General features: G+C 34.3%; 2 protein-coding genes across 4 annotated transcripts in view; one reads left to right on the top strand and one right to left on the bottom strand.

Annotated features, from left to right (window-relative positions):
- Window positions 1-316: 316 nt before the first annotated feature.
- Window positions 317-23,590, bottom strand: LOC149792245 (transmembrane protein 242-like). The gene is made up of 4 exons (XM_089970778.1): window positions 23,479-23,590; window positions 14,700-14,800; window positions 10,099-10,236; window positions 317-5,592 (listed from the first exon to the last, which is right to left on the bottom strand). The coding sequence occupies exons 1-4, from the start codon at window positions 23,567-23,569 to the stop codon at window positions 5,446-5,448; spliced, it is 477 nt and encodes a 158-aa protein (XP_089826904.1). The 5' UTR covers window positions 23,570-23,590; the 3' UTR covers window positions 317-5,445.
- A 177-nt stretch (window positions 23,591-23,767) lies between these two features.
- Window positions 23,768-27,799, top strand: part of LOC149792244 (palmitoyltransferase ZDHHC14-like) — a 91,851-nt gene continuing 87,819 nt past the window's right edge. For all 3 annotated transcript variants that reach the window (XM_089970775.1, XM_089970777.1, XM_089970776.1), the window contains exon 1: window positions 23,768-24,170. In XM_089970775.1, coding sequence (XP_089826901.1) covers window positions 23,959-24,170 — 212 coding nt within the window. In that variant the 5' untranslated portion in view covers window positions 23,768-23,958. The remainder of the gene's footprint in view (window positions 24,171-27,799) is intronic.

Here is a 27,799-nt window from a genome sequence, read left to right as displayed (position 1 = left end):
GGCTTTTTCTGTGTCAGTTTCCATTTTTAACTGGAATTAGACTTTGCCAGCATCAGCTTTAAACTGGACTTATAATTTGTCAGTGTACACTTTCATTTGGAATAAGACTTTGTAAGTGTCATTGTCCACGTTCAATTGAAATTAGACAGTGTCAGTTTCAACTTTCAATTGGACGTAGACATTGTCAGTGTCAACTTTCAATTGTAATTAGACAGTGTCAGTGTCAACTTTCAATTGGAATTAAACATTGTTAATGAAAGCCTTATTACCATGATTATGGAATAAACAATTAAAAAAAGACAGTAAGGACCATGTATGTAGTTCATAAGTTGATTTTTAATTAGATTTTCATGAAAATAACCCAACTGAAAGTTAGTTACATATATATGAAAAAATAAATCTGTTCATTTTTTGGATAATACATAGAAAAATTAGTTTAAGTAACAAAGATCAGAAAAATATCCATGCTTTATTCATTCTTGCACTTTTGCATCATCTCTATGGATGCTCTTAAAATGAATACATCATTCCTTTACAATATTTTTGTGCATATATATATATATATATATATATATATATATATATATATATATATATATATATATATATATATATATATATATATATATATATATATATATATAGTACTTTTAGGATTCTAATGCTTTCAAGCAAGTATGATGAATCTGAAGTTTGGTAAGCATGTTTATTTCAAATTCAACTTCAACCAATCTCAACAGCCACCAGACTCTCATAAATGTCCCAAAGGCATGTGGATAAAACAGGTTATGCATGTAATGTATTAAGAATGAAAATGACACACTGAGTTGTCCAATTAACATTGGACATTTCTCATTTTAGATATTATGTTAAACAGAATTTCCTCAAAGGGAGGAATACTCAAGTGGGCAAGAAGAATTGTCATAAAGTAAAGATAAAACTGTTCTTTCTTTTAATACTGAGTATTGAAACAATCGCTGATAGTATTCAGTGATAAAAACATTTTCAAATAAGCTGCTGTAATGGGTATACTGCATGTCATATTGGCACCATTTTTAGTTAGGACTGATTAGAATTATATCATTGAAAACCTCATGTTGATATTATCGTCAATTCAGGGGGAGTAGTGACAATAAGATTTCATGAAGATTTTGTGACAGTGATATTGGACTAATGATTGACACCATTTTCATTCAGACCAACTAGGTATCATAAGAATTCTACTCGTGAAAACTCCATGTCGATTTAGCAATCCATTTGGAAGAAGCAGAGATCACTTTGCATTGTTTTCATTTAGAAGCAATGAGACAATTTGAGAATTCTTCTGATGATAACCTCATGTCAAAATGACTTTCTATTTAAGAGTAGCAATAACAAGATTGTCAAGATGGCTACCATCTTGCACTGCAGAGCTAAAAAATCTGTAAAAGACACTGGTAAGTTATTAATACTCAGATTCCTGCTCGGCCTCCATCTGTAAATCCCACTACATTACGAAGATTGTGTGCCTGAAAATATCAAAAGCTACAAATTGAATGTGAACAAAGCAAAACATGTGACCTATGAATGGGGAACAGTACTATTTCTGTTCCTGGTTTTTTATTGGTTACCTATAAATAGCACACAATGTACAGCTTAAATAGTAATAAGCTGTCCCTTGCCCATGTTGACTTGGTAACGCACTGAGCAGTACCTTATAAAATCCACCAATACAGTGCTTTTTCACCTAAGGGAAATGAGATCATTACATTCAAATAGTAGCCACTGATTTTACTGACACACATTATCAGTATTATAATTTTTACATGTCTATCATGGGACCTACCAAATGAACTAATTATGAACCGGAAGCTACTGTTTTCACAATCATATAAAAAAGGTCAAAACCTTTCTAACTTCATTTATATGTTCAACTTTATTTGAAAAACTTGGAAATTTTGTTGTGTTCAGAAAATGAAATTTCTCCATGGCCCCCGAATACTTAAACCTCTATACAGATCATGATGAAATGACACTGACCTGAAGGCAAAGTTAAAAATTGCAAGGGCAGAGTTGTGTGCCACAGTAAGCCAACTGGGCATGCAGAAACTGTGACAATGTTGGAAACCTCACTGGTTGTGTGTCCCTCATCAGCAGAATGTGAACAAAGGTTGAGTGACCAATATCAAAAGTATAAGGGACTGAACATATAATTTTTCTGATCATGGTGGGTGTGTGAAAATAAAAGTACAAAATATGTCCTTGTTGGTCAAGTGGATTTTAAGGTGGGATAAGTGATTGTGTTAAAGAGGCTTGCTCTGGGCCTGTGTCTGAAAAATTCTTTGAGCACTGGAACAGCTGGACAATGGCTGAAATTAGGACCAGGAGAAAACATTACTTTTTGAGAAATATTTTGAGAGGCAAAAAAACTCATTAGCAAATTTAATAAGAGTTTTGTTTATTTTTTGTCATTTGTAAAGTACAGCAATTTCAGTGTTGTGTCACAATAACAGTAAACAAATAAGGGCCCTTTTGGGAACATAAAAGTGGAGTCAGGGCTAGTTGAAATGTGCAATGTACAGAAGTGCAAAATGAAATTGTGCTATAATGAAATAAGATTCATTATCCTTAGAAATATCTTACTAGTATGCATGAAGTATTACAAACATGTCAGTATCATAAAGTATCACAATCATGACAGAATGCATAAATTATCACAATTATGACAGTACACATAAAGAATTTCAAACATGACAGTATGTATAAAGTGCCACAAACATGACAGTATACATAAAAAACCACAATCATGACAGTATACATAAAAAACCAAAATCATGACAGTATACATAAAGTACACAAACATAACAGTATGCATAAAGTATTACAAACATAACAATATGTCTATAGTATGACAAATATTACTGCATACATATAGTATCACAAATAACAGAGATCTTGCTAGGATTTTAAAACAAGGAGTACAGGACTCCCAGTTTGGTAAAAACAGGAGTCCCACCATCAAAAGTTGCAGTCCCTTCTTTCCTACAGAATCAACATAGACGTGAGTGCATCTATTTATTAGATGGAGAGGTTTCCATAATGTAATCACTCACTTTAATATAACTTCATTACAAAATTCCACTGACAGGATTTCAAATTTATGGTTTATTTACTTGTCTACATCCTTGTAGTAATTTTAGGCAATGGTTAAATAGTATCTGATTTGCTGTTTTGTTCCCGTATTTTCGCAAATACGTGTCAAGTCAGAAAACAGCTTAGACCATAAAGTGCATCTTGCCAATTCCACAACATAGCATTGTCCTCTACGTTTCTGACATACATAATTTGCATTTTAAAGTTTAATCTTTAATAAAATAATATCTTGGCTTTGCTTTCAATGATTTGTATATTATTCTGAAAATATCTGCCCGATGATGTATGAAAACAGACAATCTAATTAACTGGATACATCCCAGACTTAGCGAAGTCCGCTATTATTTCCCAATAGGCCTACTGGTTCACTTACAGTTTCAAACTAATTTTATGATGAAATAGTGTATAAGAGGCAGTTAATATATATCCAGATCACCGATTCTGATCTTAAAAAACATGTTTGTATGTTTTATCATCAAAGGATATCATGCAAGAAATTGATGGTCGCTACCTTACTCGAAAAAGAGTTAATGGTCAATCAGCTATCAAAACATATGCTTGTGAATGGGCAGGAGTTTGTTTCTCAACTTAATTGATATCAAAGCTAGGCCTAGCTACTGATCTATTGATGAATACATTTCGCCACAAACACTAGAACTAACTGTGATAAGGCGAGGGGCGTTTTAAAAAAAGTATGGTCAGTCAATGTACCTCTTAAATAGCTCTTGTTTGTCCATCAGAGTGATACTGAATTTTGTCAATCCAAGTAAGGATTTATTCCAAACACTAAGCTAGGCATCACACACTTTCTTACACTTAGCTACTGTCCTATCCGAACTATCAATTCTAGCAGCTTTAGCACTCTTCTGAATCTCTTACAATCTTTGTAAGTTTGCCATTTAACCCCAAAATACTTATCCAAATTTACGAATGGCATTTTGTCTAAGTCTCAATATATCTTGATTCTCGTGCACTACTTATTACGATACATTCGGAAATGAACACAATAGCGAAAGCTGAAGTTGTTTATTTGATGTACTTTTACAAATGACCACATGTACATCTCTGGGTCTTTCTGACTCTGAATTCAATTACTGTAAATATCAGTACATTTTCCCAACTGGCTGCCAGTCAAAGCCTTTGAACTGGCCGCCCAGCTATTGCATAATTGTTCTTTTTGATGTACTCTTATAATGGCAACCTGTATGTACATCAAGAGGTCTTTCAGTCACTGAATTCTGTCATTGTAAATATCAGCACAGCTAACTGATCAATATATTTTCCCACAAAGTAGGTGGCTGAAGCAGGACAGGCAAGTCTTTGAATTTTGCCGCACACCTATTACATGCATATGGAGGACTCCCGCCTGTAATTTTCTGCGTCCCAGATCAAAAACTGGCATCCAAATACACGTAATTAAGCGTTTCCGAGATCTCTGAATAATATATGTCTATCACATACAACCAAAATGACTGTATGTATAAAGTATTATAATCATGACAGTATGCAACAAGTATTAAAAATATTACAATTTAAAGATTTTTGACAGTAATAAAAGTATTCTGTATAAGATACAACAATATACTGTTGACTCATCTACCTACAGAGGTATGAACTTCTGTAGATGTTCGGTATGCCAATATGTTAATGTATTATAGCTCCAACACTCTCATTATCTAGATGGCTGCTGCTGAAAATGAAACACCTTAAATAGCTTGTCTGAAAGCATTAATGTGTTACTCTTAACAATATGTAACATCTCAGACAAAATACGTTGCTGTTACCAACATTTCATGCAAGGATCACTGCATGCTATCGACATGATTATTTAGTTCTGTTGTTGCTTACAGTATTTGCGTGAAACTATGCTAAGATGCCATCTCCAAAGTGAAGAGTCATATGATCTAGAGAAAATCAAAAATATGATAACTATTTTTCATACAAACATTATGGACTCAAATATGTTTCATGATTTGGACAACATATGCTGAGTGTTAATGATAAGTATCAATACCTGAGACCAGTATTCATACTCACATAATAAGCAGGGAGCCTTGGTAGCTCCAGACTTGTGATTCAAGAATTGCTGGTTTGACACCTGCCCAGGTCAGCCTGGGTTGGCTGTGGTGTGTCTTTAGGAGAAACTTAGCTCCAATTTCCTTGGCATGATAAGCCAATGATGTGTTAAAAGTGTCGTTATATCCAACAAAACAAAACAAAACAAACATAATAAGCATGAACTTCTGCACATAAGAATGAAATACTGCATAAAACGTATTTGTAATCTATTATTATAATAGTGCCCCAGCACTTTCAAGTTCCTCTTCTCTTTTTCATCTCATCCTCTTCTATTATATATTCAAACAAGTCTCTTATACTTTTAAATTCTGATCGACCCTGAGGTTCTTTCTTCTGCACTTTTGGTACAACTGAATGTATCTTTTCATTAAATTCCCTGAGCTGTAAAAGAAAAATTACTTTTAATATGTTATTTGAAAATAAATTACTCTTATTACATTTGCATTCTTATAAAAGTGATTGCCAGAACCTATAAATTAAAATGTTTATGTGCCTTTGCAAATTGTGCTTTTAAGATTAAAGAATGTGAAAAGGGAGATAATCTAACTGCAAAAAGTAAATAAACTAGTATCAAACATAGAACATCACTACATAGTAAATGTATAAAAAATTAAAATTATACATTAAACTTGAGGAGACATTACAACATACAAGTAAGATCTTAAAATGTTTTGAACAAAAACTTACAAAATATATTTTCTGCACTAATAAACTGGGACTTTGAAATAAATAATAATAATAATAATAATAATAATAATAATAAAAATCATAATCATCATCACCATAATAATAATAACAACAGCAATATTTTAGTACCCATGAAAGATCTCAAGGACTCAATGCATAATGTCCAATAACTCTGAAATTTCTGGAGGACACAGTTCTTTGTGACTGTGCATCCTTGTGACATGCCCTCAGTTTCCCTCCAATGTACCCTGTTTGGACTCTATTTGCAAAGGAAGTGTAGTACTAAACTAATATTAAATGAACATGAAGCCAGTGTGACTTAACTACCAAAATAATCTGGCTAATACTTTTCCAGAATGGTCATTTGGTCATCCTGTGGGCAGTATGACCTGATTGTAATTGGTGATAACATGTGGATGCAAGACTGGTGATCATTTGCATAACTGCATGAATACTGAGGATACATATTAATAAAACAGGAAAAGTTACTTACAATAAACACAATATACTGCTGCATTTTTATATGCTCATGTGTGCAGCATATTTTTCTATGAAACTAATTACAAACATCACTTTGAGAGCTCTAATTGTGGAAATGATCAACTGTAAAAGTACTTCTCTGAGATCATGACTGTAATAATATATTGTAATACTTCTCTACATCATGACTTAAATAATGTATTGTAACAGTACTTCTCTGAGATCATGACTGTAATAATATATTGTAATACTTCTCTACATCATGACTTAAATAATGTATTGTAACAGTACTTCTCTGAGATCATGACTGCAATAATATATTGTAATACTTCTCAACATCATGACTTAAATAATGTATTGTAACAGTACTTCTCTGAGATCATGACTGTAATAATATATTGTAATACTTCCCTACATCATGACTTAAATAATGTATTGTAACAGTACTTCTCTGAGATCATGACTGTAATAATATATTGTAATACTTCTCTACATCATAACTTAAATAATGTATTGTAACAGTACTTCTCTGAGATCATGACTGTAATAATATATTGTAATACTTCTCTACATCATGACTTAAATAATGTATTGTAACAGTACTTCTCTGAGATCATGACTGTAATAATATATTGTAATATTTCTCTACATCATGACTTAAATAATGTATTGTAACAGTACTTCTCTGAGATCATGACTGTAATAATATATTGTAATACTTCTCTACATCATGACTTAAATAATGTATTGTAACAGTACTTCTCTGAGATCATGACTGCAATAATATATTGTAATACTTCTCAACATCATGACTTAAATAATGTATTGTAACAGTACTTCTCTGAGATCATGACTGTAATAATATATTGTAATACTTCCCTACATCATGACTTAAATAATGTATTGTAACAGTACTTCTCTGAGATCATGACTGTAATAATATATTGTAATACTTCTCTACATCATAACTTAAATAATGTATTGTAACAGTACTTCTCTGAGATCATGACTGTAATAATATATTGTAATACTTCTCTACATCATGACTTAAATAATGTATTGTAACAGTACTTCTCTGAGATCATGACTGTAATAATATATTGTAATACTTCTCTACATCATGACTTAAATAATGTATTGTAACAGTACTTCTCTGAGATCATGACTGTAATAATATATTGTAATACTTCCCTACATCATGACTTAAATAATGTATTGTAACAGTACTTCTCTGAGATCATGACTGTTATGATGTATTGTAACAGTATTTCTTTTACATCATGACTGAAATGATATAATGTTAACAGTACTTCTCTGAGATTGTAACCGCAATATTTTATTGTAACAGTACCGGTCTTAGATGATGACTGTAATGATATATCTTAATGATACTTCTCTGAGATCATGACTGTAATATTTTATTGTGACATTACTTCACATAGCAGGTGACTGTAATGATATATTTTAACTGCACGTCTCTGAGATCATTACTGTAATATTTTATTGTTGTACAACATTATCACATTATAATATAAAGCTAGCAGCGTAGATTTCCTCAAAATCTTGAGCTGCTTATGTGCAAATTTTGAAGGAAATACATGCAACAGCAGTACTAGTGTAGTCCATTTTCTGTAAACTATAAATATATCTGTCTCACTGAGGAAAATAACTCTTTGTAAATAAAATTATTATCTTGCAAGGGGAAATAACTACATACCTCTCACCTCTTTTAAGGCTTTTTCAAATATCATGGGTATGTATGTAGATTGAGTGTGTAAGATTGAAACTACACTAAGGAATCCAATTGCTCTGACTAAAAGGTTGCATATTTATTTAACTTTAAACCTGGAATTATTAAATCCAAATTTTATATATATATATATATATATATATATATATATATATATATATATATATATATATATATATATATATATATATATATAATGAAAATGAGTTTACAAGCCATGAGAAAAGTTTGTGGTTCTCAAGAATGAGGTTGCTGACTCTCATAAAAATGGCAGGGGATTATCAAGTTCTGGGCACCAAGAGTCATGGAATTCTAATTTGTATTAGTATGGTGCTACAGCATTGCTGCATCACACAGCATCAATCTTTACAAATCCATTTGAGAAAAAATATGTCCATACTAATTTTAAAAATGTATCCATTTGGTTTTATAAAGATTCAGCAGTTGTGATTAATATTTGTGTTGATGGACTCCAATCTTTGAGCATTCTTGAAAAAAATAAAAATAAGTGTGTAACTATGAATTCATATTTTATCATGTTGATATCTATTGATTAAGTAGCTACTTGTTCTCAAATTGTTTCAATTTCATCCTGTAAAACATCTGCATATTCTAAATAGTTCTAAGCAAAGCTAAATATTTCCCATGAAACCCTAGAAAGCTGCATTTTCTAAACTGGTCAAATTAAACCCCTGACAGCAACATATTCTAAATCGGTACAGATAAACTCCCGACAGCTAATTCATTGGCATTTTGAGGGCAAGATAACAAGTTACATCTTTATAGACCTAAAGCACGATTTGCATTACTTTTGTATCTGAAGGTTCTATTTCAGACTGCTAGTAATTGTCACCCCTAAATATTTTATTTCATTCAGATTTTCTAAGCAAGTATTTTTCAATGAATATGATATATTGGTATTATGGATCAAATCCAGAGTCTGTTCACAACCTTGAGAATAATAATAATAATAATAATAATAATAATAATAATAATAATAATAAAGTTTATTGGTAACTGAGTTCTATATCTGTATTAAAGCGGTAAAACATTTAGAACCCAAATGAATCCATCACTTGACCTTGGTATATGCCAAAGCTGAGAACAGATTCACCATATTATACTTACTTGTAAATGCTTCATGAAAGGCAACAATGGTACAAGATCCAGATTCTTATCACCTTTATTAGCTGCTTAAAATGTTACTTATAACTGCCTTATTTACTACTATTAGACATTCCGCAAAAGAAGCTGTGATTAAAAATGGGTCTTTTGCTCCAGTGTAACAAAATGTGACCAAGCACTAATTTATATTTGTGCTGTGGTAAAAATCAAAATATTCCATCACAAAATCAATAATCTGCTCATAAAATGTATGATTATAATAAAGTATTTTTTATTTTTATTTTATATTTTTGTATTATATTTGGGTAGATTGCCTTATAAAATTTGCAAGATGGCCTGAGGTGGAGTTAAACTACACTTTTGTGCCTACCTTGGATCCCTTTTTTTCAGTACTTGCCGGCACAGATACTCTACCAGTGTGGTGATGTGCATAAAAACAGCTGCTACTAAAATCATAATACTATATCATATGCATAGCACATCAAGGAACATTCCTACCAAGCTGAGTCACACATGTAGAAGTGATTTTGACATCTGATATAGTATTGTATCAACACTCTTGAGCCTTTGGTGAAGTGTCTAAAGTGGATAGAATTGTGCAATGATGTCTCTTATACAAATTTCAGAACATTAACATTGCTGACATAACCGCTGTCAACAATGACAAAGCCAAGTCATTAACATCATGGTCAAAGCAACTGACATAATTGACAGAGCCAAGCCAATAACATCATTTACAAAGCCACTGACATCAGTGACAAAGCCATTGCTGCTGCAGCTACAAATAGATGATATCTATATTGCCATACATAGTAATACAGGAATGAGAGAAAGACAAAACCTACATTGTGAACCCCCATCAGCTTCCAGACAGCATAACAAAACAGACTGAATCCTGTCACAGAGTACAATGTTCCCCATGCCAAAGCTCTCACTGCTAGAGATCCCCCACTCTCTGGCAAATCTTTGGTACTCAATGGTCTCTAAAAATAATAAATAAGTCAACACACATATAACAGGATATCAGTACAAGTACCATGAGAAATACACCATACATGTAATAGCAGTTCAGAACCATGAGAAATACCCCATAAATCTAATAGTATATCAGTACCATGAGAAATACCCCATGCATGTAACAGTATATCAGTACCATGAGACATACCCCATGCATGTAAAAGTATATCAGTACCATGAGAAATACCCCATGCATGTAACAGTATATCAGTACCATGAGAAATACCCCATGCATGTAAAAGTATATCAGTACCATGAGAAATACCCCATAAATCTAATAGTATATCAGTACCATGAGAAATACCCCATAAATCTAATAGTATATCAGTACCATGAGAAATACCCCATAAATCTAATAGTATATTAGTACCATGAGAAATACCCCATGCATGTAACAGTATATCAGTACCATGAGACATACCCCATGCATGTAAAAGTATATCAGTACCATGAGAAACAAGAAACATGAAATAGCATGTTATCACCATGAGAAGCATACCATACATGTAACAGCATATTAGTACCATGAGAAATACACCATACATGTAACAGTATTTCAGTACCATGAGACATACACCGTATATGTAATAGCACTTCAGTATCATAAGAAATACACCATAAATCTAATAGTATATCAGTACCATGAGAAACACCAAACATGAAATAGTATCTTAACACTATGAGAAACACACAATACATGTAATAGTATTTCAGTACCATTTGAAATACACCATACATGTAATAGCATATCGGTACCATGAGCATCACCCCTACATTTAAAAGTGTTTCAGTACTATGAGAAACATATGTTTCTCTTTTTATAAGCATATAGTAATACATATTCATAAAGAAGTAACAAAAATCTATTTGAAAATACTAGTAAGTGATGTAATACTAGAACAATACAACAAAACACTTCTTACAGGAAATGATGTCTAGAAACCGATATTAGTGATAGTTAAATATTCACTTGATCTTTGTTTCTTAGCAATGAAATTAAACATATAAAGCCAGGGAAGCATTTACCAATAAAAACTTAACATTTATGAAATATCTGTAAGGGCTATACACAACTTACAAAAAGAGATTGGAAACCTTCATTGTCATTGGTTTATCCTTGTGAACTAGTGTACCCCAAAATTATGATCCCTTTCCTCATACAAGCACATCTAGATGCCCCTAATTCATTTGCATTGCAAGCATCTCATAACATATCTAATTTTATCTGATGTATGCATTTTTGGATGCCAACATTGTATACATTTTTGGATGCCAACATTGTATACATGCCAACATTGTATACATTTTTGGATGCCAACATTGTATGCATTTTTGGATGCCAACATTGTATACATTTTTGGATGCCAACATTGTATGCATTTTTGGATGCCAACATTGTATACATTTCTGTACAAGTGCCTCTAATGCCTGATGAAAACAACCACCCTTTGCATCATCAATTCAGGGTGCCTACTGAAGGGAATATCCCTATAGGAAAACAGGCTTTCTGGAAGCTTCCATGAAACCTAGTACCTGGTGGTAATATTACATGAACCCTAGATGCCTACTCTGAGATAATAAAAAAAACAATTCAATTTAATTTCCTCAACACAACACGAATATGACTGCCATTATCTTCACACATAATCTAGTCTGATATTGAAGGATATCATCTCAGATTCTCAAACAAAAATCACAAAAATCCTTGCACTTAGTGACAATGATGGCTGATCCTGATGCTATATACTGAGTGAAATTGACATTTATTAACTGCATGAAATCAACATGTGTTAACTGTGTGAAATTGAAATATATTAACTTTGTAAAATTAACTGAGTGAAATGGCCCCAAAAATGCGTATTTCTAGTTGTCAATCTGTCCTTGTTTTTCGTTACTGATCATAGCATTTGTTTCCCACCAGGGTATAAAAAAAAAAACAAAGAAAATTTTCCAAAATTGATTTGTGCATGTAGTTGAGCCAGTTTAGCTCAGTACTTGAAGCACTTAGCACATTATATACATGGTTTTCATAGCTGTATCAAGCTACCTATGGCAAATGGGTGGGCTATGAGCTTAGTTTGGTGTTTTAGTAGTTTTACCTAAGTCACCATGTCCAGTGTAAAGGCTATCAGCTATGTCTGGTGTTAGTAACTGTATGAAGCTGCATTTAGCCAACAGATGGGCTATGAGTTTATGTAAGGTGTTTATTGTTGTATCAGTTTATTTATGGCCAACTGAAGGGCTATAAGCTTAGGTCTGGTGTTAGTAGTTGTAACAAATTACATATGGCCAATGACTCGCTACGAGTTTAGATCTGGTGTTAGTAGTTGTATCTGGCTGCATATGGCCAATTAAAGGGCTATGAACTCAGGTCTGGTGTTAGTAGTTGTAAACAAGTTACACATGGCCAATGACTGGTTATGAGTTTAGGTCTGGTGTTAGCAACTGTATCATGTTACATTTTGCCAATAGAAGAGCTATGGGTTTAAGTCTGGTGTTAGTAGTTGTATCTGGCTACATATGGCCAATTAAAGGGCCATGAACTCAGGTCTAGTGTTAGTAGTTGTAACAAGTTACAAATGGCCAACAAAAGTACAGTGAGTTTAGGTCTGGTGCTCTTAGTCATAATCAAGTTACATATAACCAATGGAAGGGCTATCAACTTAGATCTGGTTTTAAGAGTTGTATCAAGTTACCCTATGACCAATGGAAGGGCATTGAGCTTAGATCTGGTGTTAATAGTTGCATCAAGTTACAAATGGACAACTGAAGGGCATTGAGTTTGGCTCTGGTATTAATAGCTGTACCAAGTTACATTTGGCCAATATAAGGGCTATAAGCTTAGGTCTGGTGTTAGTAACTGTATCCATTTACATATGGCCAATTGAAGGGTTAGGAGCTTAAAACTGGTTTTAATTGTTGCATCAAGTTACATATGACCAATGGAATGGCTATCAGCTTAGATATGATTTTAATAGTTGTATCAAACTGCATGTGGCCAATTGAGAGGTTGTGAGTGTAGGTCTGGTATTAGTAGTTGTATCAAGTTACATATGGCCAATTGAAGGGCTATCAGCTTAGATCTGGTGTTCATAGCTGTATCATGTTATGTATGACCACTATGAGCTTAGATCTGGTTCTAATATTTGTATCAAGTTACATACGGCTAAATGAAGGGTTTTAAGCTTAGTTTCATGTTAGTAGTTGTATCCAGTTACCTGTGACCAGTGGAATAGCTATGACCTTAGGTTTGGTGTTAGTGGTTGTATCCAGTTACCTGTGACCAGTGGAATAGTTCTGAGCTTAGATCTGATTTTAGTTGTACCAAATGACCGGTGGCCAGGTGGAATAGCTATGACCTTAGGTCTGATGTTAGTTGTACCAAGTGACCTGTGACCAGTGGAATAGGTATGACCTTAGGTTTGGTGTTAGTGGTTGTATCAAGTTAACTTTGGCGAGTGGAATAGCTATGAGCTTAGGTCTGATGTTAGTTGTACCAAATGACATGTGGCCAGTGGAATAGCTATGACCTTAGATCTGATGTTAGTTGTACCAAGTGACCTGTGGCCAGTGGAATAGCTATGACCTTAGGTTTGGTGTTAGTGGTTGTGTCAAGTTAACTAGCAAGTGGAATAGCTATGAGCTTAGTCTGGTGTTAGTAGTGCCATCGTCTTATATAATCTTGATCAACATGTGGGACATAAATGTTCTGGACAAAAATATACATTAAACTTTGAGCCCAAATATATCAGAAACTACTCATTTGATTATGTTCAAAATTTTGAACTTTACATTCTTTCAGTTCATACAATAAGTAATACTTCAAGTTTATTTTAATTAAAAAGTTTTTAAATTCTTCAGTGCAAATGAGCCTGGGTGGGGCTTAGAACCAATTACAGTCAATGGTGCAAAGATACTGTTGAATGTTGGTACAATACTTTTATGTGTAGTATATTGTATATTGTAGCAATGTACACATCTACTGAGCCGTACTAAAATTATCAAATTTTAGAATAGTCAACTGTACAAAGATTCTGTCAAATGGTGCCATGCTGTTTTCTTTGTAGTGCATGATACATTGTTGGAAGAGACATATCTACTAGCTGTACTGTAGTTGTCAGTGACATGAGGTCAAATGTTGAAGTAAAAGATGCTTCTGTAAAGCTTTCTTTAATACACTACGTCAAACAACATAGTGTTGTATTCCAAGCTGGTAACATAAATTGGTAGTGATTCCTGTCTCAACAAAGGTCATCCTTAAACAGAAACCACACTGCCTAACAACAAAATAGCTTATTTTTCCTATCTTTGTCATCCTCAACTGTATTTATAAAGTATTTTTCACTGCTGAGAGGGTACTGTTCTAAATGGGAAACCATAACTTCTTTGTTTACAATATACAAATGAAGTGAACACAAATATACTTTACCTTCACAAATAAACTTGGTTCTTTCTTCTTTACTAAGGCCAGTGTCATTCCAAAACCAGATAAAATGGCAATCCCAGTGATGCTTGCCATGAAAATTCCTCCTTAAAAAATAAAATTATTACTGCATTACATCTTTAAATATATGATGACCTCTATAAACTTTATACATGTATATTATACAGAGCTAAAATAAATTTTTTAGACACAGGACCAGGCCTGGTGACTTCACAAATATTACAAGCCCTGACTCAAACTCAACAAGCCCAACTCCAATTTCCATGTGCCCAAAATTAAAAACAAAATCATATTAAACTGACTTGTGTGATTATTTGGATCACAAAAAATTTCATGCAATGTTTTTCTCCAGGTCCCGAGGTCAGCAGTTGTCTAATTCCTCTAACAGTGTCCGTCATACTTAGCAGATCAATAGTGTTTATGGCATGGACCTCTATAACACGAAATCGACTGAATTGGTGCTGACCGTCAATAAGCCAAAGGGTTATAATATCAAATCTCTAACTGAACAATTTAATCTGATTTTACATTGAGATTTGCTAACAATTGACAATGTTACTTGAACTCGATAAAAAGCATCACTGATGCCTACTCAGGAAATGCGGTGGCTACTGAGTTCAATATCATGGCTATTGAGCAGAATTTGGATGGTTTCTGAAAGCTCACTTGTACTACGCCCATCATTTAGTTTATTTCTTTTTTTTGTCAGTGTTGGTAATTTTATTATTTCTCAATAAAACAAACTATTTAAAGTTGAACAAGAAGTTTAAAAAATATCTCACTACTAAATTGCCAACGCAAAATAAACAGAATTATGTTATTTTATTATAGATAGCAACACCATGATCACGCGTACTAACATGATTTTGTTACCTTAAATGCATATTTAAACTGCTTGACATACTTAGGACATAATGAGAAGATCATCTTCAAAAACAAGTTTAAATGTCACATTTAAGTCCTGGACTAAACTGAATAATATTTCACATGGTCCGAATCAGCTTAGAAGTTGGGCTAAATCAGCCAGAAATCTGGACCTAATTAGTCAGTAATTTGTAACAAATCAGCCTGACCCTAGTTTGAGAGTAATTACCACATTAATGAATAATGTTAGTATAATAGATATATCAATCAAGAAAGTTAACAGTAACATTTGTTTAAAAATAATTCTCGTGGTGTTCTGGTATCTGTTGGTATAAGAAATCTAACGAGTTTATATGAACACACAGACTTTCAACTATAAGTGATTTATTTTTCTATTATTGACATTATATAAACAAATAAATGCAGAATGGGAATGAAGGGTTTATTATACGAGTGGAAAACAGTCTTGAACGTAAGTGTGGAAAGAAAAAATGCATATTTATCAGATAGTTACATATAAAATCAAAGGTGCATAATAAATTGATATTGGAAACATTGAATGACAAAGCACAACATGTCTTTGATGTTATTTCATTTGGTAGATAATTTTTTACTTTTAAAAGATGGAGAAAAAAAGAGTAAAAAAACTGAGGATTGTTCCAGTACCCATGTTAACATAATTTTACAATATAAATATCAGAGTTCAACAACGATCTAAAGTAAGGATTTCAAAACAATTACTTTTTGCTACCAATATTGAAACAGTTTTGCCATATAACTATCAGAGATGAGAAGTAATGGAAAACAACGGCAATAGTTCTCATATTATTCAATACCAAGCATTGGATCGTTTAAGAGAATGAAACAAAAATGTATTCATATATGCACTGAACATATTCAGTCAAGGAAAAGGTATTCAACTATTTGACAATCTGAACCCTCTACTTACTCAAAAAGTACTTAATAGCACATTTCATAAAATTAATTACATTTATTTGAACAATGATTAATTTAAATAAGTTGCACAAGGGACTTATATAGATTTTGTCTAAAAAATGTTTGTATTAGAGTTACAAACAATGATGACTCATCCTTTTTTATGCAATCGAATCACTTCTAAATACTTCGTAAATGAACCCTTGATACCAACAATATTAATTTTTAAACAAGTGTTCCTGTTGTTTTAGTAGCTGTCAGAAGAAACAAATGATCTCAGCAAATTTGACAATGATTTTGATATCACTGCATATATCTTTTGAACTTACCAAAATTTACCAAATGATCAAAAATGAATATAAGCTTTGCTATAATGAAATTTGTACCATTACAATGCAATGACAAACATAATAAAACAGAAATAGGATACAGGTGTAGCATATAACCTAGAACCGACGGAGTGAAGCCATCAGATAATCAAGATGTATTTCAGTTATTCTAACAGATGGTTTGTAGCTATTAAAAAGGGTACTCGCTGATATAATTTCGATATTACCAGAGGTCTCGCCAGGATTTTAAAACTAGGAGTCCAGGACTCCCATTTTGGTAAAAATAGGAGTCTCACCATCAAAAGTTGCAGTCCCTTCTTTCCTACAGAATCAATACAAATGTGAGTGCATCTATTTTTAGATGGAGAGGTTTTTGTAATGTAATCACTCACTATAATATAGCTTCATTACAACAGTCCACTGACAGGATCACAAATTTATGGTTTATTTATTTGTATACATACTTGTAGTAATTTTAGGCAAATAGTATCTGATTTGCTGTTTTTCTCCCGTATTTTCGCAAATACGTGTCAGTCAGACAACAGCTTAGACCTTAAAGCACATCTCGTGAATTCCACAACATAGCATTGTCCCATATGTTTCTGACCTACATAATTTGCATTTTAAAGTTAAATCTTTAATAAAATAATAACTAGGCTTTGGTTTCAATGATTTGTATATTTTTTCTGAATATATCTGCTCGATGATTTTAGAAAACAGACAATCTAATAAACTGGTACATCCCAGACTTAGCGAAGTCCGCCATTATTTCCTGTTAGGCCTACTAGTTCACTTACCATTTCAAACTAATTTTATGACAAAATAGTGTATAAGAGGCAGTTAATATATATCCAGATCACTGATTCTGATCTTAAAACAAAAGTCTGTATGTTTTATCATCAAAGGATAACATGCAGGAAATTGATAGTTGCTACCTTACTCGGAAAAGGGTTATTGGTCAATCAGCTATCAAAACATAATGCTTATGAATGGGCAAGACTTTGTTTGTCAACGTAATTGATATAAAAACTAGGCCTAGCTGCTGATGCCTTCATGAATACATTTCTCTACAACACTAGAACTAACCAGGCTACAGCGAGGGGCATTTACGAAAAATATGGTATGGTCAGTCAATGTACCTCTTAAATAATCACAGGGCGAAGTCATTTTTGCTTTCCTAACAGAAGAAGGCAAAGTTTACATTTTTAGGTGACTTGTCACCCACTTACAAATGGCATTTTGTCTAAGTCTCAACATATCTTGATTCTGAGGTCACGTGCACTGCTTATTCCGCTACATTCGGAAATTAACACAATAACGAAAGCTAAAGTTGTTTATTTGATGTACTTTTACAAATAATAACAATAATAATAATAATAATAATGAGGACTTTGTATAGCGCCTAATCTTTAGAAGCTCTAAGTGCTTTACAACATTAGGTAACACCTTAAGATAAAAAACGTATAATGATATGATTACAAAAACAAACAACATGAAATTAGAAAACATTAAAAAACATGCTGAGAATATTTAAGGTAGGAAACATTATTAGGTCTTTAAGTTTTCTTGCAGTCAAAAAAGGTGAGTTTTGAGAGCCCTCTTGAATGTGATCACTGTGTCTTTGTTTCTAAGTTCAGTGGGCAATTCATTCCACGTTGTTGGGCCCTGGTATGCAAAAGAACGCTGTCCATATGACTTTGTTTTCATAGTGGGAATAATGAGTATACGATTGTCAGAAGAGGAGCGTAAGTATCTTGCTGGTGTGCACACATGGGTGAGGTTGGATAGGTATGTTGGACTAGAGTCCGACAGTGAAACGTAGCACAGAGAAAAAATTTTGTGTTTGATTCTGGATCGAATGGATAGCCAGTGTAGGGTACAGAGCAGTAGGGAGGTGTGCTCTGATCGTGGTACTCTAAGTATGATCCAAGCAGCTGTGTTTTGAACTTTTTGAAGTTTCTGGAGTAGATATTGAGATGAACCAGACAGAATTGAGTTGCAATAGTCCAGTCTTGAAAGTACTAATGAACACACAAGTGTTTTAGTGGCATCAACTGAAAGATATTTGTAAACTGAGCTGATGCGTCTCAGCTCAAGATATGCAGCCTTGCATATGTTCATGACATGTTGGTGCAATGTGAGAGTACCGTCCAGAGTAACACCTAGGTTTCATACTGATTGTGTGAATTAAATGTTGATGTTGCTGATATTTATTGTTTGAGGTAAAGGATGTGAATGAGAAAGTCTTTGTGTTGTGATCAGAATGGCCTCAGTTGTATCATCATTCATCTACAGCTTGTTACATGTCATCCATACTTTCACATCAGAAATGCACCTCTCTACACCTTGGATGGTAGCATCAACTTCAGTTGGGTGACTAGATTTGTATATTTGGGTGTCATCAGCGTACAATTGGTGAGACACTGGATGATGATCTATGACACTTAGGAGCGATTTAGTGTACAGCATAAAGAGAACAGGTCCAAGAACAGACCCTTGTGGAACAACCACAACATACATCAACTGGGCTGGAGTGTCTTCCATTTGCAGATACAATTTGTGTCCTGTTGACCAAGTAGGACTTGAACCACAGTAAGGCTGTATCATGAATGCCAAATACATGCTGGAGATGGTGAAGTAATATATCATGGTCTATTGTGTCAAATGTTGCAGATAAATCAAGGAGGGTGAGGACTGTAATCTTTCGGCTATCCAATGCAGAGAGAATGTCATTAACTACTTTTAGAAGAGTAGTTTCAGTGCTGTGGCAAGGGCGATATGCAGATTGTACATTGCTAAAAAGACTGTTTGAATTTAGATGAGATACAAGCTGGGATAGAACAACCTTTTCTAAGATTTTTTATATGAATGGGAGATTAGAAACTGGGCGGTAGTTCTTTAAATCGTTATGGTCTAGTGTTGGTTTCTTCAGCAGAGGCTTTACAATGGCAGTTTTGAAAAATGATGGGAATTCCCCCGATGAGAGAGAGGTATTAATAACATCAGTTAAAGAAGGCAATACTGGATCTAAGCACTCCAGCAGCAGTGATGTTGGAATTGGATCAAGTTCACATGACTTTGGTGCACTCTTCATCAGGATTGTACGTACGAAATCCATCGAGACAGGTTCAAATGCTAATGGTTGCCACTCAAATTCTCTATCCCAACTGTGTGGTGATGATGAGGCAATTGAAATTGTGGTGTCAAGCTTATCTCTAATGGTTTGTACTTTGTCACGGAAGAAGTTTGCAAACATGTCCGGAAGGTTGACTGGAGAGATAGTAGTTGGAAGTGGTGTACATTTGATCCTTGACATTAGCTTGTTAGTAATCTCGAAGAGCTCTTTGCAGCTGGAACTTTCCATGATCTTAGTAGTGTAGTGGGCTGATTTCACTGCATGGACTATATCTGTGACATTCTTCTTAGTGGCTTCATAGATTTGCTTATGAATAGTGAGTCTGGTGGAAAGCCAAAGCCTCTCAACTTTACAGCGGTCTCTTTTAGCAGTGCGAAGCTGGTCCCTAACACTGCTATACCATGAAGAACACTTTTAAATTGATACTCTGCACTTGGTAGCTGGTGCATGTTTGTCAAGTAATGAATGCAGGCAGTTATCAAGTTGTTCTGCAGTGGAGGTAAGCAAGTTGTTAGGTTAGCTTTGATGTCGTGCATTAGTTTGGTTTTATTTATCATACGGAGGTTTCTCTTAGTAGCAGATAAAGGTGGAGGGTTAGGGACTGATACTTCAAGATGGCATATAATGCAGAGGTGATATGATGCAAGGTCATGGGATACCAGGGAGGACTGTAGAATGTTATCATCAGGTCTATGAAGAATCCAGTCTAAAATGTGACCATGTTTATAGGTGGGTTGGTTAACTGACTGTTTGCGGTTGAAAACATTAATGAAATCTAAGAGTTTTGATGTATTTGGGTTTCCGGGATAGTCAAAGTGAAAGTTGAAATCTCCAAGAATAATCAGGTTGCCATCTATCGAATTTCCATAGTCCAGGAGATTCAGAAACTGCTCCAAAAAGAGAGAGTCAGTCAGCTTGTTTTTTCTACTAGGAGGAGGGCGGTATAGGCAGAAAAAATGGACTGACCTTTGCTCCAGTGTGAGTGTGGTTTGGATTAGTTCAAACGATGTGTGGTCGAAATTGAATGTTGTGGTGTGGTTAAGACGTTTTGTCATGGAGTTAATAGTGATGACAGTAATTCCACCTCCGCAAGAATTACAGGGGAACGACTTGATGGAGTAACCAGTGGGTGTTAGATCTGCACACTTGGGCTCATTGCCTGATGTTTTTAGCCATGTTTCTGTCAGGATAAAGATGTAAATATTCTGGTCGTTGACAAAATTAACTATTTCTGTGCACTTTTCCGGTGGTCCTACTGATTTGGCATTGAATAATGCAAAACGCATAGGTATCTCCTGGATAGGTGACAGAAAGGTTGACGAATTAATAGGGATTTGAATTAGGTTATCTAAATTAACGGTCAAATTTTTTACAAATTGTTTTGCCGTAATAAGGGAGATAACTGGAATTCTTCCTGTTGTACGCCAGCTTTGAAACATTTCTTTTTTCGCTTCTGTTTACATTTAGGTAATGATGAATGTAGTCCCAGTTCGTTTAGTCTAGAGCACAATGTGGTGCAAAAAGCCAAAGAGTGATCATTTAAAGCAATTAATGAGGGTCCATCGTAGCATAAACGTGTTGACTGGCGAGTATCACGTGATGGCGGTTTGTTCAAAAACAGTCGAGCAAGACAGCTGAAAATAAGTGTAATTGTTCTCATTTCCAAAACAAGGAGATGAAGAAACACAGAAGAATTTAATAGCCAATACATAATGAACACAATAACGTAGATGAAAACAGGTAACAAGCACAAATTTCATGAAAACGGTAAAAAAAATGGAACAGCTGCTTCAAGCCGGTTAAGCGATAGCAGCCATCTTGTTTTCTTTGACATGTACATCTCTGGGTCTTTCTGCCTCTGAATTCGATCACTGTAAATATCAGTACATATTCGCACCTGGTCGCCAGTCAAAGCCTTTGAACTTGCCGCCCAGCTATTGCAGCATGTTCTTTTTTATGTACTCTTATAAAATGGCAACATGTATCAAGGGGTCTTTTAGTCACTGAATTCATTCACTGTAAATCTCAGCACAGCTAACTGATCAATACATTTTCCCACAAAGCAGGTGGCTGAAGCAGGACTGGCAGGTCTTTGAATTTTGCCGCACACCTATTACATGCATACTGAGGACTCCCGCCTCAGTGATTTTCTGTGTCCTAGATCAAAAATTGGCATCCAAATAAACGTAATTAAGTATTTCCGAGATCTCTGATTACTATAAAAATAAGAGACAAATATTAAACTCCATAGAAAATAATGGCATTTATTAAAAATAAGTAGTTAAATAAACAATTACAATGAATGGTCTGCTTTTGATGGATGGAGCCAAACTTATGAGGGAAAGTAGAAAACTATAAAATAATGTTATATGATGCAATAATCGGGCCTGCATGAATTTCTTACCGTCCTGCATCATTTTCGGTTGGCCAATGAGAGTGCAGTTCTTTAATATTAAGCAGGTGCCATCAGGACCATATCGATCGGTACCATGGGAAAATGATTTGGCATTCCTTAAAGGTATGATATTATGTCAAACTTTTGATAGGAACACACAGTCGAATGCCGAAGATAAATATTGGCACCAAATTTATTAAGCTACACAAAGCGAAGCTTGAAATATCAGCGTTTATTCTTAAATGGGTTGCGCAAGAAAGGAGAGAAGTGTCCTCCCTGTAGTTATTATCACAGGTGCTTGACGCGAGCTTGATGTTGAGAAAAAAAAAAAAATCTAAAGGAAAAAATCATACAGAGTGACAAAAATACATTAGATTACCCCTATGACCCGTTCTGACATAGGACCCTCTCTATCATGATATATAAGAGAGAAGGTACGGAACTTCCAAATGCTTCATTTCACCTATGACTGAGCTCATGTGATAATAAGTATAATCTTTTAAGCCAATCATATTTTGGCATTGATGTGTATGCCGCATAGTTTTACACTATTTTGAAAATAGAGTCACATGTATACGATGCCTGTGCTTTGAAGAAGACAATGTCTAATTCTTGCATGGAACAGGATTCCTAAAGTTGAATCGAGTTAATGGTAAGTAAAAACTTACTTTTGCATCTACCACTGTTCTGTGATTCAAGAAGGGATGCATCGTAGAGTCGTAAACATGGTACATGTAGCTCTTGTCACCGGTTTTCACATGTGCACGCACTTGTCTCCGAGTAAAAATTCGCGAAAATCGCACGTTTCTGAGCCTGTAATTTCAGTTTGGTACAATGGGTCATGGGGGTAGTCTCAGGTATTTTTTGTTACTCTGTATGATTTTGTTCTTTAGATTATTGTGTTTTTTCCTCAACATCGAGCTCGCGTAGAGCACCTGTGGTTATTATATAGTACATGCGTGACAGGTCAATTTTAAGCAACGATACGAGCCCCTGTGATCCCTTTCACACTAAACAAGGCATAAAATATTTGAAGCATCACGGCATATTTTCATTCCAGACAAATTCCTTATATTAATAAAATAAATAATTCTACATTGAAACCTTTTAATCTCTCTATTCCTTTGCTTTCTGTAAAAGACAATTTTCGTTCATCTGCTACTATTTGGTCATCTCGTCTCATGGGCGCAGCCATCTTTGTTGACAAGGTCAAGGGCGTTATAATGTTACTCAAGAATGAACCTTTATATTGGAAATAATGTCTGGGAATAATTAATTTCCTGACATAATATTATCATATATTTGTTATACAAGAATATTGCTTTATGTTTGCAAATATTGCTGGGGGAGGGGGACCTGTTTGTTACTGAGCATGCGCATTAATTATGAAGAACTCTCCATCCGCTCTGTACTTAACATTTACACCATCAACAAATAACAACATTTTTACAACCGACTTTGACAAGGTTTATATCAAAAACGAATGTCATAAGATGCTTAAAGTTAAGTTTACTCTAGGAGAATGACCTTCGAAGTTGGTTTTCTTTGTTTGATGGAGCTAGGTGTGGATTCCATGATTTAGTAATGAAAGATCGATTTTATGTCCCGGCTGTGTGTACTGAATCATCAACCAAGATACAGACTAAAATGCCGAAAAATGTACGAAAGTGGGAAGTTTTTCCAGGCAAAAATAAATTTTGCTGCAATGGCAGGATCATGATGGCCCGCCAAACGGGGATATTTTACTTCACATGTACTCTCATCTTTGTGACAAGTGGCCTTTTCTTTGGATTTGAGTAAGTGATACTATTTGAGATGGTTATTTGTTATATGGTCATTATGGCCTGCCATTTTGAATCATGATACATACAGTGTTGCCTGTAATACAGTATTGTCTAGTCCTACATGTAAGACCTCGACGCTGATATTTATGTTTTGGGCGTCTGGGTCTTACTGCCTAATTAATGGCGCAGTGTAGCATGTTTTGATGTTGACTAACATCATAATGCAAGTCAAATTTTCAGCAATAACTCACACAGCTGGCAACCAATAATGACGCTTTTCTACAAAGTAAAGTCATAATGTTTTAGTCAGACTTTACTTACTCTGATGTCTTTTTTCTAATAAATTCACATCCTCACAAATGAAATGGACCTGTTTACAAGTTACTTTGGTCTACATTTGAGTTGGCTGGAAAGCGAACAAAGCTCTGAATGGCAAAATTGGGTTAAGTGGAAATTTTATTCTTTAACGAAACAAATACAAATATATAATGCCTACTGCAATGGTCAACGTTTCATTTCATTCAAGAAGCATATCCCCCACATGAACATACTTCGGCATACCTCGACTACTGTTGCATTTCAACAAATTCAAATGTATGTCAACGGAACATGAAAATGCGTCCATTTGCTAGTGTCAGATTTAGATTCCACCAGATAACAACAGCACAGTAAGTGTATTATTTACATATCAATTTGTGGAAGAGTATCGAAATGGGCTGCCAAGTATGTAAGATATTCCTGAAATTTTGACATTGGAACACGCTATACAAGGCTTTTATTTGGGTTGTAACACATAGCATTAAAACATAAATTACATTGTAGGACTACAGTATTGTCATGATAGTGTTGCATTCATAATTCAACTGACAAGTATTCCATATTGATTAAATAAATGTCTTTTGCATCATCGCATAACTCCATTGTAGAATGTGCTAATTCTGAAATATTAGAATAAAACATTTTTCATCTTTTATATGACTTTTAAATCTTAACTAAATATTCTAATCATTTTCAGATACATTAATAAAGTAGAAAAACATGTTTATTATCATATTCTGTGTATAGACACATTCAGCACATGACAGTAAATGAGGAGAGTGCATCTTATTTTACCCCCCACAGGGGTGATCAGATTTAGGGTCCTCCATCTTTAGAATCTAAACATTTCTTATCATAATCGTTAAATGTGTATTTCTAGGTATTTTAAAAACTAGCTTATAGTTTTTAACCTATCCATCCCCACTGGCAGTTTTATTACAGTTTAGTTTCAAGTGTTATTTTATGGCATTAAATTCCTGGAATTAGATATTAAAAAGCTAAACTAAACATTTTGTTTGAGAAAATGTTATTTTTCCACAAGAACTTTCCATTGAATGATTTTTCAGTGATCATAGTTGCATCGTTAGCCATGGTTGAGTTTGGAAACTAAGAGATTTTTGCACATGTTCCTTAAACTACACTATTGTATCTTGACGCAAAGACTTTAAAAATGACTCCTGACATTTTTGGTGGGACTGAAATCACTTTGTTCATGACATGAATAGCTACTGATAGAGCACAACAATTAATACAGTGTACACAATTTCATGCAGTTGAAAATTGTACTCTCTCCTAAACATTAAAGTGTTCTCCATCACGGATCACTGCCATCTCACCTCTGTCTGCGTGGGTGCGAGTCTCGGGCTCGGCCAATGTTGATATGTGAGAAAGCTTGCTGGTAGGTTCTCATGGGTTGGTGGTTCTTTCCGGGGTATTCCCGGGTTCTTCATCCACCATTCATACTGGCTGCCATGTATATCTTGTGCTGAAAAAATGTTGTTAAATCCTACAACAACAACTCTCCTAAACGAAGTTATTTTCAAATTTAAAAGTGAAATTACCAAAAAGACCTTTAGTAACATTGCTTTTGTATCTTTTTTTATTTTAATATATGATGCCAGGTTATTTTTGTGGAATAAACTTTGGAAAGAATTATGACAAAAATGTTACCACCATATAGTTTTGTAATGATTGACCTGAATGTATACTTGGATTAAATGACAACACAAGACAATGTGATGAAAGATGGAAGTTTATAAAATGAATTAATAAAAATATGTATATAATCTACATATACATTGTGATTCTTTAATGCTCTAAACATACAACTCATTCAATTACTTTTACACAAACATTCACAAATGGGGAAACAAAAATGTGATTCATATATTTAAAAATGAAGGTAAGATTCATAGAATCTCATGTTATGAAAGTAAGATTCAAATAATCTCATGTAATGAAAGTGAGATTCAAATAATCTCATGAAATGAAAGTAACTCAATTGTACCAAACATATGACTCAAGACTCATTGCTACAGCTTGTATGATTTACAACCTCGTATGACTCATAAATACTTGTAAAAACTTGAAACGAAACATTTTGACCTGGTTAACATGTCCATTGTAAAACCACACACTTCTCCTGAATTCTTGGGTTGGCCCACACTTGTATTGGCCACACACACCCTTCATGGATCCACCATGTGCGCAAGTTTACAAATCAGCAGTTCTGTCCGTGTATGGCCTTGATGGTCACACCTGCTTCTGTCCCCATACAGACAGCCTGATATACCCACACACACATAAACACAAAAAGCTACAATAAAACCAAACTGGTCATAATAACAGGTACAGAATTTTTTATCTGGGATGTAGAAAATCACTGAAGCGAGAGTCCTCCATATGCATGTAATAGGTGTGCAACAAAATTCAAAGACTTGCCAGTCCCGCTTCAGCCACCTGCTTTGTGGGAAGATGTGTTGATCAATTACCTGTGCTGATATTTACAATGAATGAATGTAGTGACTGAAAGACTCCTTGATGTACATGTTGCCATTATAAGAGTACATCAAAAGAACATGATGCAATAGCTCGGCTTTGACTGGCAGCTGGGTGGGAAAATATACTGATATTTACAAGGATTGAATTCAGACGCAGAAAGACCCAGAGATGTACATGTGCTCATTTATAAGAGTACATCAAATAAACAACTTTAGCTTATATTATTGTGTTCATTTCTGAATTCTAGTGGAATAAACAGTGCACGTGACCTCAGAATCAAGACATGTTGAGACTTAGACAAAATGCCATTTGTAAATTTGGATAAGTATTTTGGGGTTAAATGGCAAACTTACAAAGATTGTAATGAGATTCAGAAGAGTGCTACAGCTGCTAAAATATATAGTTCAGATGGGACAGTAGCTAAGTGTAAGAGAGTTTGTGACGCCTAGCTCAGTATTTGGAATAAATCTTTACTTGGATTGACAAAATTCAGTCTCGCTTTGATGGATGAACAAGAGCTATGTCTGTTATAAAGAATGCAGGAATTAAACTCAATGGCAACCAATAGTTCTTCTAATTTTCATAGTTTTTTGGGAGGGCTAGGGGTCACACTACCAGGCGAAGTGGGCGACTAAGTCACCTAAAAAATGTAAACTTTGCCTTCTTCTGTTAGGGAAGCGAAAACGACTTCGCCCTGTGGTTTTTTAAGAGGTACATTGACTGGCCATACATTTTTTTAGATCCCCCTCGCCGTAGCCTGCTTAGTTCTAGTGTTGTAGTGAAATGTATTCATCAAGACATCATTGGCTGAGCCTAGCTTT

This window comes from Sinohyriopsis cumingii, chromosome 9 (assembly GCF_028554795.1).
Source record: "Sinohyriopsis cumingii isolate HCF-2022 chromosome 9, ASM2855479v2, whole genome shotgun sequence".
NCBI classification, from domain to species: domain Eukaryota; kingdom Metazoa; phylum Mollusca; class Bivalvia; order Unionida; family Unionidae; genus Sinohyriopsis; species Sinohyriopsis cumingii.
This window is presented reverse-complemented; position numbering and strand designations above follow the sequence as displayed.

Excerpts from the sequence above, each read along its gene's own strand:
- LOC149792245 (XM_089970778.1), bottom strand. The coding sequence starts at position 23,569 with ATGGCTGCGCCCATGAGACGAGATGACCAAATAGTAGCAGATGAACGA. Across the intron at positions 14,801-23,478 it reads AGGAATAGAGAGATTAAAAG|GAGGAATTTTCATGGCAAGC; the intron begins GTTTCAATGTAG and ends TTATTTTTTAAG. Across the intron at positions 10,237-14,699 it reads AACCAAGTTTATTTGTGAAG|AGACCATTGAGTACCAAAGA; the intron begins GTAAAGTATATT and ends TATTATTTTTAG.